At 38.9% G+C, this 17810-nt stretch overlaps 2 protein-coding genes across 4 annotated transcripts; one reads left to right on the top strand and one right to left on the bottom strand.

Moving 5' to 3' along the window:
• Positions 1-1676: 1676 nt before the first annotated feature.
• LOC139939916 (transmembrane protein 19-like) lies at positions 1677-13122 on the bottom strand. Its single transcript, XM_071936078.1, has 6 exons — positions 12923-13122; positions 9094-9207; positions 8067-8204; positions 7306-7560; positions 6608-6823; positions 1677-5652 (listed from the first exon to the last, which is right to left on the bottom strand). The coding sequence occupies exons 1-6, from the start codon at positions 13017-13019 to the stop codon at positions 5486-5488; spliced, it is 987 nt and encodes a 328-aa protein (XP_071792179.1). The 5' UTR covers positions 13020-13122; the 3' UTR covers positions 1677-5485.
• A 189-nt stretch (positions 13123-13311) lies between these two features.
• Positions 13312-17708, top strand: LOC139939648 (uncharacterized). 3 transcript variants are annotated; one of them, XM_071935696.1, is made up of 5 exons: positions 13312-13373; positions 13879-14165; positions 14619-15165; positions 15775-15982; positions 16496-17708. In XM_071935696.1, the coding sequence occupies exons 2-5, from the start codon at positions 13894-13896 to the stop codon at positions 16735-16737; spliced, it is 1269 nt and encodes a 422-aa protein (XP_071791797.1). In that variant the 5' UTR covers positions 13312-13373; positions 13879-13893; the 3' UTR covers positions 16738-17708. The 3 variants fall into 3 exon arrangements, with proteins under 3 accessions (XP_071791797.1, XP_071791798.1, XP_071791799.1); XM_071935697.1 differs by having other exon boundaries at positions 13320-13373; positions 13864-14165; XM_071935698.1 differs by having other exon boundaries at positions 13343-13373; positions 13893-14165.
• The last annotated feature ends 102 nt before the right edge of the window (positions 17709-17810 follow it).

The following is a 17810-nucleotide window of genomic DNA, read 5'->3' on the forward strand; positions in this document are numbered from 1 at the left end:
ACAATCCCGTCTTATAAACCCCCTACAAAGTTCCTCTTTTGCATCAACACATGAATCACTTACCTGATTTAGAAGATTCTATGAGCATCCGTGCAGTTATCGTCGTGGAAGCGGAATTTTGATGTCGGTTTGCGATGTAAAATGTCGCAGAAAATCTGCTTTTTCACCACACACGTGGAGCTGAACACACCATGCCCGTGCTCAAAAAAGAAAATGGCCGCGGGAGTAAAGGGGTGCACCAACCTCGTTCTCAGGGGTGATCGATCTCGCCCATAGAGCTATATAAGGCTATATATAGCCTTGTGAACGTGTCAAATTTTGCTTGAAAAGGTTTGCAAGGCTAAATGCCTTGTAACCTTGTCAAAGTGTGCTTGAAAAAGTCTACAAGGATAGCCTTGTGAACTTGTCAAATATTGCTTGGAAACAATCCATAAGGCTTGTGAACTTGTCAAATTTTGCTTGAAGCCTTGTGAACTTGCTTGAACCGAAAATCTATAAGGCTATAGCCTTGTGAACTTGTCAAATTTTGCTCGAAAAAATCTATAAAGCCTTGTGAACTTGTCAAATTTTGCTTTAAAAAGTTTGCAAGGCTATAAGGAACTTGTCAATTTTTGCTTGAAAAAATCTACAAGGCTATAGCCTTGTGAACCTTGTAGCCTTGTGAAAGTTTGCAAGGCCTTGTGAATTTGTCAAATTTTGCTTGAATTTTGTTTACAAGGCTATAGCCTTGTGAACTTGTCAAATTTTGCTTGAAAAAGTCTACAAGGCTATAGCGTTGTGAACTTGTCCAATTTTGCCTGAAAAAATTTACTAGGCTATATAGCCTTATGATTTTTTTTTTCCAAAAGCGAAAAGTTCATAAAGCTATAGCCTTGTGATTTTTTTCGAGCGAAAAGTTCACAAGGCTTATGATTTACAAGGCTTGTGAACTTGTCAAACTTTGCTTGATTTTTTTTTATAAGGCTATATAGCCTTGTGAACTTGTCAAATTTTGCTTGAAAAGGTTTGCAAGGCTAAAGCCTTGTGAACTTGTCAAATTGTGCTTGAAAAAGTCTACAGGGATAGCCTTGTGAACTTGTCAAATTTTGCTTGAAAAAGTCTACAAGGCTATATATAGCCTTGTGAACGTGTCAAAATATTCTTGACAAAAAATCTATAAGGCTTTAGCCTTGTCAAACTTTCCTTAAAAAAGTCTACAAGCCTTGTGAACTTGTCAAATTTTGCTTGAAAAAGTTTGCAAGGCTATAAGGAACTTGTCAATTTTTGCTTGAAAAAATCTAAAAGGCTATAGCCCTGTGAACTTGTCAAATTTTGCTTGAAAAGGTTTGCAAGGCTATAAGGCCTTGTGAACTTGTCAAATTTTGCTTGAAAAAATCAATGAGGCTATAGCCTTGTGAACTTGTCAAATGTTGCTTGAAAAAGGCTATAATAGCCTTGGGCATTTTAGAGCAAAATTAGACAATTAATACACAAGTCTGCAGATTGTACATTTTTAGAGCAAAAGTTTGATAAATACACAAGGTCTTGTGCATTTTAGAGCAAAAGGGATAAACACACAAGGCTATATAATAACCTTGTACATTTCAACGGGAAAAATATGAGAAATGCAAATTAAAATCAAAACCAAAACCATTTAAGTAAATTCAAAAGTTTACACACAAAAAGGATCATTTTAATTTTACAGATCTACATTATATTAAAACATTAACTTTGTTGTTGTTGCAATTTTCACAAATTGCTTGAGGTGAAACATTAAGACATTAAAGTTTGGTATGCATGGGTATTTAAATATAGGTCTTAAACATTAAGACATTAAAGTTTGGTAAGCAGTGGTATATAAATATGTCCTAAATACATTTACAACTTTTATGGTCCAGTAACCCATCCTTTCATACTAAACATGTGTATACATGTAAAGCCAATACCTGGGTCTATCCTTGGGGATATGGACAGGGGACAAGTCTAACCCAACCCAAACCCTCCTTTGTGAAAACAAAAATATTTCTAGAGGGTTGCTCGCATAAATGAGAACACTCTAAAAGTAGGCAGTTTTCCCGTCTAAAGATGAATGAAACTTCCACTTTTCATCAGTTAAACTTGAAGTAAGTGTATATGGAAAATATAAATTTTGAGGGACGACTTTAAAAAAGTAAACCAAATTCAGTAAAGTAGAAAGTGTTATCGTTTATTTATATCAAACCATACATTAAGCCACAACAATGTAATTTGAAAAAATACCACTTCATAGGACCTTCAACATTAACAATAGTCAACTGCATATGATTTTAGTAGTGATTCTTTCAAGAAAAGGGATACAAAAATATAATTAGCTAAACGCAATCAATTTTTACAAAACTAAATTCTTCAGAGACCAGAGCACCTTTTCATTATAAAGCCTGTAAGCATAAACACTTGTTAAGCAAAAATGAATCTTGGTAACCAGCCAAACTTCAATAACGTTACATTGTTGCAACTGGTGCCCCACTCATTCTTTTGCTCAGCAACTAAGCAGTATTTTCTGCGAACAAGCTTTATATAATTGGGCACAGATTGGTTGCCTACAAAAACGCAGTCAAGGGTGCACGTTTGATTCTTGGCAACTTTTACCCCAAATTTGAATTCTAACTCACTATTTCAAGAATATTATGATTAGTGGTACCTAATTAAAATTTTTAGATGAACCAGGTTCAACAATTATGTACAAACAAGTTGTTTGCAGCATGTGCCAATATTTTTGACTGTTTTTCATTTTGAAACAGCAATATTTTCATAATTCGTTCAGGAACGAACAAAAACACAAATTTTTTCAGTGCAAAGCAAAACCGGGATATGCAACCCTAAACACAGCACCAGTGTGTGTTTCAAAAACAAAACAAAATTTCTGTTTTATCTCTTTTTATCCTGACATTTCTTAAGGAAAATTGTATACAAACCGAAGGAAAAAAATGTCTGGGCGTATGATGAAGAGATTTTTTTATACTAACAGCTCACAAGGGTAAAGGAATATAAACTAGTACAAAAAACCATTACAAACTGTGCATCTGTGTAAAACATACTTGTTAAAGCAACCAAGAAAATACCATATGTTTAAATAAATATGAAAAAACACATAACTTAAGCAGTTTGAACAAATTCAGGTTCTCAAGGCAGTATCCAAATTGGCAGATATGGCTCCGGCTCCAGCTATGGCTAGATCTCCACATCACCGTGAGGTAAAGTATAGGACATCCTTAGCAACACCCTTAGCAACAGACGTAGCCATAGCCGCCAATTTGGACACAGGCTAAGGCGGCAAATATGGAAAATGTTTTGATACAAACAAGTCATTAAAGGATATCCTACTAATATAAAATAGAACAAGTACTGTTTCACATGCAACTTGGAGGCAACCACTTGCACTTTAGGCACAAGGAATGCTTCTTGCTTGCCTTGAACTTGAGTTCATGGGGCGCTGCTTTTAAAGCAATGCGGTACACAACTCTAAAACCTGCAATATTTACATCATTCTGTGTGTGTATACCAAAACTATATTAAATCAAATTTGTCAATGCATTGTCAGAGTATATAATCACTCAGTGAAATCTGGCTTTTTCCATTTCACTCGGCTTCGCCTCATGAAACGGAATAGTCCAGATTTCACCCTTTAAAATAACCAATATTTATATAGTATTGCATAATTGTATATGTATAGTACAAAGGTAAATACAATTTAAAGAGGGGTTCCGAGATCAAATTCAATTTTGTGATTTAGTATGGGTTCAAAATTGTTCCTAAGAATGTACTGACCCAGTGGTTTTTGATGTCACGCTTCAAATTTCGCTCCAAAAATAAAATTAAAATAAAATAAAATATTTACCTTGTTTATTACCGGCAGATCTAATTTTCCCTTTGCTTTTATAAAGACTTCATGTAATGGAAATTAGTGCATCACAAAACTGACCTTTGACCTTTGAGGCCCTCTGTAAGACCACTAGGAGGAACAATGCAGAAACTTTAATTACATTAAAATTAGGGTGCATTCAACAAAATAATACTAAACATTATCAAAAAGTTCAATACAATTAGTATAAATCAACTTTAATACTTCAGAGTCAAAACAGAAGTCAAACAGCAATCTAGTAAGCAGGTATATAGTTCACCAGGGGTCGATTTCACAAAGAGTTAGGACTAGTCCTAACTTAGGACTAGTCCTAGGAGATATACATATTGCATGGATAGTCCCAAGTTAGGACGAGTAACTGGTCCTAACTTTAGATAAGACTAGTCCCAACTCTTTGTGAAATCAACCCCTGGGCCCAATTTTCATGACTCTACTTACTGCCAAATTCTGCGCTTAAGATCACCCTGCAAGCGCTGAATTTCTGCGCTACCTGTGCAAGTAAAAAATGCCTAGTAATGGACTAGGCACCGGCACAAGCTAAAATTCCCTGCTAACCCAGGAAATATGCTTGACATAAGCGTGGATTCTTTGCTTACGGTAAGCAGAGCTTTGAAATTGGGCCCTGTAATGCTTATAGGGAGAGGAACAAACAAGATTTAGACTGTTGATAGAATAACAGTAAATTAATTTTGACTGTAAAATTGAAGCGAAATAGTTTGTGCAAGTCTAATGTATATTCCAACTTCCGGGACCATGGTGGTCCAAACCAATGACCTTTCTATTGCAACGTCACAGCCCAAGTTTTTCCAACCTAGGTTGGAAACTATGGGAAACCAAAAAATGATACAACAGAAAATCCAAAACAGATATGACAGTTTGTACATTGATACACAATATTCAAAAATAGTGTTGAATTATAAATTGAGTGGAAATAACAATCATGGTTTGAGTTTATGTACATGGAATATTTGCAGATAATTTTGAATTTGGTCACAACCTGTTGAACTGAGCATTCAGGAAAACAAAACAAAATACAAGGTGTTTGAGTTTTTAAATAAATAAAAAATAGAAGAAAATGTCCACGCAGACATTGATCCTTACGCCAATTAGAGCACACTTATTTAAAAATCAGTTAGGACATGAAAGGGAGAATAATATTCAAAGGTGCTTCCATGAAACTTCAACTTCTACTAAGAAACACTTAAGAGCTGAGAGATATATCCACCGCAATAACATCAAATTTTCCTTAGTCATACCAAAATAAATTGAAATTTGCGCCGTCTGTTTCCTTTTGGCACAAAAAGTAGCTAAGCACAAATCATAACGCTTACCAGAATACAGTTACCAGTCAAAATACCCTGTCACATGTACCATTTGTGACTGGTATCCTGCTTATTTTTGATTAGCGAAAAGTTGTTAAGCAACATTTGCTGTTGAAGCCGGTGGTTAGTTGGTTTGAGTCCATGGTGTTCTCAAAGCAACCCTAACAAATAATTATGCTTACCAGAATACAGTTACCAGCCAAAATACCCTGTCACATGTACCATTTGGACTGGTGTCCTGCCTATTTTTGCTTAGCAGAAACTTAATAAGCAGATGTTTTCTCTAAACGAGTACTGGCCACCAGGCAAAGCAAATGCCTGGCATGATCATAGAGGTGAGGAGAGAGGACAACACGTTGACTCCGTTGCCGTCTAGGATTGGCCAGCCGCTGATGTGCTCAGTCGTTGTCGAGGCAACGCTGACAACACGGTGGGTTCTCTGGTCATAGGCTGGAGACATAAAAAAGGAAAAAATCAGTGTCAATATATAAAGCCAAATCAAATGTTTTGTTTCGCCTTCTTTTTGACAACTTGAAACAGGATTTCCAAGATTTGTCCACGCTGACTCAAGGCTCGTTTTGAGTTGTGTATTGCAGAGCTGTGTAGTGGGAGAGTTTTGCAAACACAGGGTGCCATTCCAGTCTGCCTAATGTGCTGCATTTGGACCGAAAATGGCGTCCAGCAACCACTGGACCAAAGTACACTGGTCACTCTATGTGGCAACTCACTCAATAAACAGCTCTGGTTGAGAGAGACCAAATGTGCCTTCAGTGTATAGAATAGGGGATGACAAAGTAACTCCAAGAAAAAAAAAGAGATTTTAAGCAGTATTTTGTTTCCAGTTGTCCCTTATAATCGTGGGTGAGAGTCATTGCTGACAAACAGTCTAAAACTGTATGTATGATCATTTTACCCAGTATGTTGAAATTATGGCATTTCTCCTTTAGGAAATCCCTCAAATTTTTGATTTCACAGGGCTTTTTGGAACAGTTCCTTTGGCATTACAGAAGGAGACCAAAGTACTGGAATTGTGAACAAAATTATGGCTGATTTGCTTAACTAGGCCGACTCAAAAAGTCTGAATTCAGATAAAAGTCTGAAACTTCCTATCCCTGCTTAAAAGCAGTGGACACTATTGGTAATTACTCAAAATAATTATAAGCATGAAACCTTTCGAAATCAACCATCTATTAAAACGCACACAACTTCGTGTGACAAGGGTGTTTTTTTCTTTCATTATTATCTCGCGTATTCGATGACCGATTGAGCTCAAATTTTTACAGGTTTGTTATTTTATGCATCTGTTGATATACACCAACTGTGATGGCTAGTCTTTGACAATTACCAATAGTGTCCACTGCCTTTAATGTTTCGGTAAGTCAACAACAAAACAAATGTCGCAAACCTGAGTATTGGAACAGCGCCCCCAGGAGAGAATCTATAAGTGAGCCAACGAGTCCAGCAATTGCAGCGAAGAAGATGACCGGCCACTGAGGGGTGGACGTCTTGAAGACAGGACTTGAGAAGGAGATGAGGAGACCGATGTAGAACCCGCATCCAACCATGAACCCACCTACGATGCTGGACAGGATACCCACTGTAGAGATGGCACCGTTTGTTCCTGGAGTAAGCAAATAGTAATGAAACACAAGATTGGTTGTAGGGTCTGTATCATTTGTTCCTGGAATAAGTGAATAGTTATGAAACACAACATTGATTAAAGAGTCTGTTTCAAACAGTTTACTCTGCTCATTTTCAGTAGCAGTGCTAGAGCCACTTTGAGTGATGCCGTCAGGCCTGCCCAGAACTTGCAAATTTTGCCCAGCACTCTGAGCACAATACACTGTTCTGCCCAGCACAAACTCCCCCCAGATAGCTCTTTAGCATCGATGCCCCCATATTTAAACATGATTAATTTTGTTAACCATTCACCCTTGGTGGACTTAAATGGATTTAGAGCCCATCACAGAAATTGGTCTAGTTATAATACCAGAACACTGTACAGGAGCATATTAGACTACTGATGATGCTGAGGTTAGGTCATATAGAATCCATAACTGGTTGTGATAAACCCACTAGCACCTCAAATAAAGTTCTACCTACCTACTGGCACCTTGGACAAGGTAGTAATCAGTCGTGGTGTCTTTGAACCCATGACCGATCCGATCTCCGAAGACCACGTATCCCCACAGCAGCATGCGAACGAACTCATCAGTGCCAGTGCAGTCCACGTTGTGTCGTAGCGTCTGCTGAAGTCCAGCGGTAAGTCTCTGAAGCCGCTGTCGATGAGGTAGATGATCGCCAGGGACATCGGGATACCAGCATTGCACACCACCTGAAGCCAGTCTCGCTGCCCACCTTTTCAACAGAAAACAGGACAGAAATCAGTAAGAAAAAACAAATTTCAATTTGTGGTATAACTTTTTTCTACTGCACCTTTATAAAATGTGCAGTGCACTAACACAACCCATCATGTTCGCACTTTTGGGAGTCAACATGTACACACATGAACTAACCCCCAAAATGGCGGAAATGGTAGTGTACTGTGGACTTTTAGTCTCAACAGTCTCCTGTGGTATTTTGTGGCATGAGCCAGCTGGGATGGAGAGTGTAGTGGTAGTAACAGGTACATAGTTCACAGAGAACCGTAAAACACCAAACCTTCCAGGCTTGCATTGGGTGCATGGGTTTTATCTGTTTGAATGGCTGGTATTATCAGGGAACCCCATGGCTTGTGTACAGTCTCCTGTGGTATTTTGTGGCATGAGCCAGTTCGGCATAAGAGTATACCGATAATGGCTTGTGTACTGTGAACTTGGTCTCAACAGTCTCCTCAGGTATTTTGTTGCAAGAGCCATTTGTACCTTCCTTGTAGTCAGTTTCAATCTTCTTCTTCATCTCAGCCTTGAATGTGGTGGCTTTGGAGGCAGTGTAGTAGAACGCCAACAGAGCCATGAAGAATGAGTAGCTGGCCATCAACATTATAAAACCAACAATGTAACCTGTAAAGAATCAACTATTCCATGATTACCCAATCATGTTATTTCTAAGATCTTAGACTAGGATTGCTTACTGTCGGAAAACAAAACAATTATATCAGAAAACAATAACAGGCCTGAAATTAGGCAGAGCGCATGACATTTGTTGCCCTGTTCATGGCCTTTGTGCCCAATTCCCATAGGCTTTGGAAGTGCTCCTTGCTAAAAAGAAAAGGGCCATGCCCTCTGAAATTCCAGGCCTGCAGTCATCATCTAGGGTTCATCTAAAAGGTTTTCAGAAGTCAAGTTGGTCTTTGTACCAATCATCCTGAGCAGTTCTTAGCTGCTGCCATCTTACAAGAAACATGTTTTGAAGTTTGCTGAGTTGGGACCATGGAGGACTATGGAGGGAAAATGGAACCGGTCCTAACTATAGTTGGGATGATTCTACAGCTGACTGGTTACTTCAGGCAACCCAAGCTATGGTTGGGTTGCCCAACTGTAAAACTCAAGTTGGGACCACAGCTATAGTTGGGACAATTCTAAATTCTAAAGCTGACTGGTTATTCTATCAGGCAACCACAGTTGGGTCATCCCAACTGTAAATCTCAAGTTGGGACTAGTCCCAACTATAGTTGGGACAACTCTATAACTGACAGATTACACTATCAGGCAATCCAAGCTACAGTTTTGCCTTTCTAACTGTAAAACTCAAGTTGGGACTTCCAATAGTTGGGACGATTCTAAAGCTGATGGATTCAACTATCAGGCAATCCCAGCTATAGTTGGGCCGACCCAACTGTAACACTCAGGTTGGGACTGGGCCCAACTATAGTTGGTGCCAGTCCCAATTATAGTTGGGATTCCTAACTATAGTTGGGTTGATTCTAAAGTTGGGACAGAACATTTATACCTAGAATGGCACCTCCTGAAGTGACACTCTTCTTTCTCAGACCATTTGTTGCAAGAAACAACGGCAATGTGACAGTCAGAAGCCATCGTCCTGGTGAGATTGGGTAGATTGGTGCTGGAGGAAAGAAAGAAAGAGTTAGGGATGATATACTATTACTAACAAAGGATTTCTAATGTTCAAAATTATCTTCAAGGGGAGGTCATTGATAATCACTCTTAATAATGGCTTCAAAAACTTGGTACAGCAGCTTTCGATAGTAAAAAGCGATTTGAGAATAATTTTACTTTGAATAATGTGGTTGGAAAAACATCAGATTTTTAAACACAAACAATTTGAGTCTGGAAAACTGTTTCTGTCAGATACATTTCTCAGATTGAATAAATTCCAATTTGAAATTGACAGATTTTTGACGATATCTCAAACATGCTACCATTTGAAATTGTTTTGTACTCATGTCTACATTATTAGGAATAAAACAATCAAACAGTTAAAAAAAAACAAAGGCATGCCTTCCTTTCTTAAAAGTCTAACATTTCTTCACCCTTTGGAAGCATAAAACATTCCTAATCCTAATACAAGTCCAATACTAAAGATACAGTGAAGCAACCGACCTTTCTATTGTTCAAAAACAAACCACACTGGTTAGAATGAACATAAATTAATAAATAAATTTGTCCACCAGTAGGCCTATTTTCTGCTTTACAGCTTTATGAAATTGGGCCCTGAACCCCCTGCAAAGAAGGCAGTGTCCAACAATTCCATCAAATTCCCCATGTCCTTGCTCTGTCCTTGCTCTGTGCAGCCACAACAACACCCTAGTTTTTAATCCCTTTAGTGCACCCAGACTGTATTATTCAATGTATGCCTTGTGCACACCCAGACAAACAATTAGACTTCTTATGTGTTACATTGATTAGTCTGTATTATGTCTGGGTCTGGAAGTTTCTTAGAAAACACCATTTGGAAATCCAGGTACTTATGTAGCCCGAACTGGCTATGGCTAGATTTCTTCATCATTATGTGTTGAAGGTATAGGATGTCCTTAGCAACACCCTTAGCAACAGCCGTAGCCATAGCTGTAGACGCTAATTCGGATACTTCAAGGCCAAAGAATTTGTAAGAGGTGCCTGGGATCATGCTGGGATGGAGGTTAGACAATAATTCAGCGCACGCAGACTGTATTACTCTAGGTATGCTGTGTGCACCTAAACAGACAACTAATGTATATTCATTGATTAATCTTTATTTACGTCTAGAATTTTCTTAAAAATAATCGTTTGGATACCCAGGTACAATAGCAGTTGTTAGAGGATCATGACATAGATGTTAAATAACCAAGACAGGTAATTGTTGGGAATAAAAGGCCATTCAAGTTCAGGCCTTTGGATGAAGATGAAGACAATTGAAGTCACTCAGTAACTTATTTGCAACTTTTATGAGGACTCTATCTTTAGGAAAATGAGTAGATCACAAAACTCAATTTGATCTTGGGGACCAAAGCTAATCACCTAAGGGTATGGCAGGCCTCTAACACTTAATGGAGGCAACAAAGCCATTGACTTGGTGCCCTTGAAATGCTAGTAAAAAGTACAGTTTCCTCATGGGGGCCCTTTACCAAGGTAAAAGCATTTATTTCAAGCAAGGCAAGATTGTTATGTTAAGAAACACATATTATGGGATTTTTGTTTTGCTTTCAGGGGTCTTAAAACACCTAGAGTAATTTTTGAAACAGTATGCCTAAGTACTGATACAAAAAAAAATCTGAATTAAATTGCCTCTGAAAATTCAACCAGCTGAACATGTTGACTAAAAAATCTTGTTCTGACTATTCCAATTTTTAATGGAATAACATCCCCCCCCCCCACAAAAAAAAATGTATTCTGAAAATATCTGCCAACCCTTCCATATTCGCTCGTCCCCAGTGCCCTTGCTTTAACCGAAGGCGCTTAGATGGGCAAACGTATCATGCACGCACATTGATTAGCTGATTAGCCCATCCATACTGGCTGCTGGGGCCAAGCGAACCTTTCATATTGAAGAGAGACGTAAATATATGCTACCCTCGAATCCAAGGGTGTTAGTAACAATAGATGAATTGGGACCCAGACAAACTATAGAATGGACATGTATGCTCTTAGGACAAGCCAAGGTTGCGGCACTCAGCATTCCTTTATGTTGACCTGGGCCCAGTTTCATAGAGCTGCTTAAGCACAATGATGCTAAGCACAACAAAATTATGCTTACCAGAATAAGTTTACCAACCAAAATTGGTGGTTAATGATTCAAAGTTTTGATCAGTATGCTCTGATTGTCTTCAGGAAAATGCTGGACGCTATTGCTGAATGCTAACCAAGTAATTGGCTCAGCAGAGCGTGAAGGTTGGAACTGGATAAGCTGGGCTTAGGTCCGTGAAGCGTGTGGGTTGGCTTGACTGACCTAAACCCTAACTGAAACCAACGGGGATTGTGCTAGCCCCGCTTTTGTGGCTTACTAGTATTGCTAGAATAAATTTACCAGCCATTGCATAATGTGTCTCATGAATGTAGAATTTGTGACTGGTCAAATTACCACCTTGGTGAAAAAAATCTTGCGACAGTCACCAGGCCATCCGTACCTGGGCCTAACCTTCTGTCATGGCAGAAACACATCAACTAATCTGAGCTTTTGCCAACAGAATGTTGGGTCTTGTTCGATGTAACCTTAGAAAATGCTCCATCAAAATACGCCAGCAAGCTTATTTTGTCACTTGTTAGACCTCACCTGGATTCTGGAATATATTGCAGCCAGAAAGACAAACCGAAATTTAAATCAATCAATGAGGTGCTGTCAGGTTCGCTTTCAGCTATACCACCGCACTGAAAGCGTTTCAGCCTCGTTGAACACCTTGGAATGGGACACCTTCAGAGGCGACGACAGGCAGCCAGCCTCACCCTCCTCTACAAAATCCAGATCCAAACTATTGCAGGAGTCAATCAGGACCTATACTAAAGGCCTACCCATGGAGGAATAAATTAGATTTCAGCCCAGCCATCTCATGTAATACGAGGTCATACAACCAAAATAAATATTCAGATCATCCCAGGTGTAGGATACAGCTATTCTTGAACTCACTTTCCCCAAGAACTGTCATCTGGTGGAACTCACTCCCTGGCAACATCATTGCCTCCCCTTTATTAGTTGAGATCATTTTAGGGGAGTGGAGGCTGCACACATGACATACAGCAATGAGTTTTTTTTGTACTTGCACTTTGTACAAAAATACTCCTAGAACTATGAGGTTTGTTCCGCTATTGCCTCTTCCTCCTTTGTGGAGGCGATAGCAGAACTAACCTCATAGTCCAAGGAGTATGAGTAGTACAATCATATTCGTAGTTTCGTTAACACATAAATAACCCTCCTCCAGTCCAGCCGTTGGCGGGAGGAGGGATCAATATCGCACTCATGGACAAGAAGTCCCTCGGCTTTCTGTCCTGTCTGATGGATTCTCTGAGTATCAAAGTAGAAGTTGAAGTAGAAGTGGTGAGCTGCCTGCTCATTTCTACTGAGCAAACAATTGTTATGCAATACTTTCTGCTTATTTAATAATTAATTATTAATATAAAAAAAAGTAAGTAAAAATCAGCTAGGTATAGTTTATCAACTGAACAACTCTTTTCTTTCAAGAGAAGTGTTGAGCATTTAATGGTAATTAACAAGTATCAAACATTGTTACAAATAAATACAAGGCCAAAGCATCAAATCAGAAGGAAAGAATGTGCCCCTTTAAATTCCACAGTCATCCAGTGCAGAACTTGTTTATCAAAAAAAAATCATGAACGTTCAGTCTTACCTTCTGATCCGAGGTACGTAAAACCAAGCAAGGAAACTGCCCAAACCAGCAATGACAAGGGCACAACCACACTCAGTAATGCCCCAAACAGAATCATATCTTTAGATGCCGTCGTCCTGATAAAGGAAGAGCTAAACAAGATATTGATGCAATCAAGCTCAAGAGTTGGTTAGAGATCCCAGTAGCATGAGTAGTTGTTGGTTGACATCGAATTGTGCAATGAACTTTAGAGGGGTCATCACGCCCCGCCCACCCCGCGCAAAAAGTAGCGGGTTGAATCAACGTACTACCCATTGTCATTAAGTAACAGGTAATGATAAAGTGAACGTAAATTTTGGGTATCAGACTAATACTGACGGTTTGTTGCCAATGGAGGGCTCCCTTTAGTTTTTCGTATTTACAATACAAAATGAAAAAGGCGAACGAACGGTGAAGCTTTTGCGCTATTTTGGTGAGGCTATTTTCATCTAAAGTATATTATTATTAGTTTATTTGTAAATGTGCATCCCTCACAGCCATGTTCTTAATATCTAATTTGTCTTTTCTTGTTGTAACTCTTTCTAGTTTCTAAAGTTCTCAACGTTTTTCACCAATAATTTCTTTCTTTCAATATAATCTTTGTTTTCTTTTTTATAAAACTGCAAAATGTCAAAACAACAGTCATCCATACCGTTACAAATTATTGTTACTATAAGATAGTTAAATTGAGACATACTCAGTCCAAAATTCCACCGGTTCTGATTAAAACATATGGAAATCTATTCCCCTTTTAGTTTTAAATAATAAAAGGAATTTTTTGCTCCATTAATTATATTGAAAGAATGTAATTCGAAATAGCGCCTGATTTGTGTACGAAGTCTTCTCAATTGCAAGATGAAACTCATACCATAATTTGGCAATTGATTTAATGTTTAGTTTTGTTCTTGTTTTTCATAAAAAAGTATCCCAATGTGAAGATCTAATTCTACAGAATGGAAAGTGATATAGAGAACGACCCTCGAGCTCACTCCACCCCAAAGAGGGAGGAAGCCGCATCCGAGAGGAACATCGATGATGATTCTTTGGGGAGTCCAGAGTTAGTTGTTGGCAGGAGCAGTGGCTTGGAGCGGACTGGGGCATCAACAAGGTCGTTGTTGTCCGTTTTGTCTCATAGCAGCGTGGAGAACATCTCTGATGGCAGTTATTCTTCCAGCTCCTCAAGTTCAACATCATCTTCGTCAAAGTTATCATCTCGGAAAAGGAGGTGTGGTTCTCACTTCATCAAACAAATTTGTATAATTCCTAGAACCAATAATTGGAGTGCTAGCGGTCATGCTAGTATGACCGAAGAAGTCACAATTTGTGTAGTGCGCCCCAGCTACTGGGTGTATGTCATTCCATGATTTGTTTGTCAACCTGTTTTCTTTCTAAACTTCAAGGAAAAATAAGTGTAGAGCTCTGCCAACTCTCTAATTCTGCAGAAAGCCCTAAACCAATATGTCCATGTTCTAATGGTAAACAGATTTTAAAATGTCCCTGATTATAGCAATGTTGACATCTCTGCAAATGGTGTACTACAAAGAAAATGTTTCAGTTTTGTGCAATTACGGAGAAATAATTAGATACATTACAAAGTTTGCCACAATTTCATCATTCTTCTAATTTTTTGAATTTTTGCTCTGTTTTTGGTAATTTCTTTAAAACATTTTTTTTTCAGATCAGAATCGCCACCATCTTCATCGATCACGCATTCCAAGTCCTCAATCCAGTCTAACCAATCAGGATCCAGGACAAGATCTGCCTCAACATCCAAACGATCAACACCAAGACAAGAAGGGGTGTCATCAGCAGCGTCTAGCCAATCAAGACAGAGATCCAAGTCTGCCGCATCATCAAGTACCGGGTCAACCTCAAGAACAACCCCAGTTCGCATCTCTTCATCCTCCTCATCAAAAACACTCACGCAATCATCCCCCCATGAGCCAGAGCTCTCCCCGTGGGAGAAATGGTTAGTTCAAAAGACTGAAGAGGAAAGAAAGCGGGTGAGACTATTAGTCAGAAAAGAGAGGAGTGAACAGCGGAAGAAAGATGAGGAGGAGAGGGCCAAGAAGGAAAAGGAAGCGGTCGTCAAAGTGAGAGTCAATGAATGGGTGGAGGAGAAAACGAACTGGGTGGTGGAGATGAGGAAGAAGGAAGCGAGGGAAGAACAGAAGAAGAAAGATAAGAAAGAAAAAGAGAAACAGGAAATAATGGATAGAGCTAAGGTACTATATCCATTGCTGATACTTCATGGAGGCAACAAAGGCCCCCTGGTTATTGCCTTGGTGCCCTTGAAATGCTCCAATAGAAATTTACAATTTCCTCATAGGGTGCCCTTTACCAAGGAGAAAATGCCTTGGTGCCATTAACCTTTCAAAAATAAAGTACATGTACACAGGCCTGAAACCCCGCAGGGCTTGTAGCTCAAAATAATTACTTGACTGGAATTTTGTGTACAGGACCAAAATTGAAGCGAGAAACAAATTCTGACATAGGTTAATAATTGAACTGTTTGAAGTAGGAGTTGAAACTTTGCATGGTGGAAGTAAAGAGAGGATTGCGGTAACACCATTTGAAAATCTCTGTTGAGTTTGTTCTGAAAAGAACCGATGGTTAACGACTCACAACTGCCAATCAGAGCATACTGAACGAAACGATGAGTTGTTAACCACCGGTTCTTTACAGAACCAACACTACTCAAAAGAGATATTCAAATGGTACTACCGCAACCTAGCTTAGTTTAGATTGATCTCATTTGTATATAATGGGTAAGTTGTCTTTGATAATCAACAGAATTGTATAATTTATCAGACTGGGGGCTTATTCCAATACAGGCGAGCAGAGAGCAATGGCTGGCAGACAAGAAAGAGAAAGCACTACAGCAGAAGACGAAAGAAGATGAAGAGAAGTCAAGACTAGCCGAGGAGGAGCGAGAACGCAAAGCTAAGGCAGATGAGGCTTACAACAGATGGTACAAAGATGCCGTCAAGAAACCTAAACCAGTGCCAAGTAGTTTTGGAGTCAGTCAAGGAATGCTCAAAGGTACGCAAGAGATAAATCAGTAAGCGCGTCCCAAGCTGATTTGAATTTGGCAGTTTTGAGAAATAGTGGAATGCAGGGTTTTTCCAGTGCACAAGCTTGCCTATCTGGCTGATATGCTCGATTGTGTGCTGCTGATATGCGCACAATCCTCCTTTACACAAAAAATCTTCAAAATAAAACCATTTATAATGCTCTGGAATGCACATTAGGGCATTTCAAACAAAGACAAACACCAAGATATAACATTTCGAAGACCTCTTCTATTCAGTACCTTGTAGCCAAACTTTTGAATGTTTTGCAGGAGTTCAGGCACAATCTTCCAAATTCTTTGTTGCACATTTGCAACTGGGCTGATAAGTTAATACAAACAAATTAATTGTACAATAAGATCAAATAAACCCAGATTTTGAGTTGTGTCAGGAAGGTAGCCTGCTTTGGGCAGGGGACTCCAAATTTGTACAAAGTCATCTGTTTGAATAGATTTCATTATAACTTTTTGTCCCCCACATTCAGGTTACTACAATACAGCCACGTACCCAATCCCTAACTACTACAACCCAGTTCCATGGATGCCGATCCACATCCCTAAACCCACAGAGGGCCAAGACAACCGAGGAGGAAAAAAGAAGAGTGGTCCAAGAAGCAAGACGACTAAGAAGTCTCAAGGAGTTGTGCTCCAGCCTGCCTCGCCTCCTCTTCTATTTAAGGAGCGAGAGACGAGGGAGAAATGTAACAAATGGGGGAGACCAAGGTGATATTGAAGACTTTGATTTGGGGGTTGAACAAAGAAAAACAAATAATACCGGCATTTGAACCCAGGACCTCCTGATTAACGCGCCGGCACTCTACCGACTGTTGAAACAATTATTTCGTATTTTTTAAAAAGTGTTTGAGATAGTTCTAGTTTTTATAGGATGCAAGACGTTTTAATTTAGTTCAGTTAAAGCCATTGGACCCTTTCGGTACAGAAAAAAAATAAAAGTTCACAGGTTTACAAATAACTTAGAGGGTTTACAGAAGGTAGTGGTGAAAGACTTCTCTTGAAATATTAATCAATGAAATGCTTTACTTTTTGAGAAAACAGTAAAACAATATCAATTCTCGATAGCGAGAATTACGGATTTATTTTAAACACATGTCATGACACGGCGAAACATGCGGATACAAGGATGGGTTTATCCCGTTATTTTCTCCCGACTCCGATGACCGATTGAGCCTATATTTCCACAGGTTTGTTATTTTATACAGAAGTTCTGATACACGAAGTGTGGGCCTTGGAAAATATTGTTTACCGAAAGGGTCCAATGGCTTTAAGTCCGTCGCCAGATTGAGTGCGTGGCGGTAAGGTGGGTTAATTTGGGGTTAGGTCAACATTTAGATTGTAAATACTACAGAAAATATGCAAAACTGGCAGCTGGACAAAAATTGTATGCACGTAAAGTCATCTTTTAATATAAATATAAATATGTACAACTTTTGTAAATTTGTAACAACCTAAATGCAAATAAAATATTAACTCTCTTTAAAGTCATTGAGTAAAATTTGTTTGACTTATAAACTGTAGCACTACCTTGAACAGTGCCCTGTGTGTCTCCTTTCAAAGATGGTAAATTGTAGCAGATGATCAAATCATATGAACAATAAAAAGAAGCTGCCTTAGTCTGATATATAAAACAAGGAAGGTTGTTGGTTGTACTAGCACTTGAAGACTAACTAATTACATTAAAGGAACACGTTGCCTTGGATTGGACGAGTTGGTCAAAACAAAAGCGTTTGTAACCGTTTTGTATATAATGCATATGGTTGGAAAGATGTTTTAAAAGTAGAA

The sequence above is a fragment of the Asterias amurensis genome, chromosome 7 (genome assembly GCF_032118995.1).
Source record: "Asterias amurensis chromosome 7, ASM3211899v1".
In the NCBI taxonomy this organism is placed as follows: domain Eukaryota; kingdom Metazoa; phylum Echinodermata; class Asteroidea; order Forcipulatida; family Asteriidae; genus Asterias; species Asterias amurensis.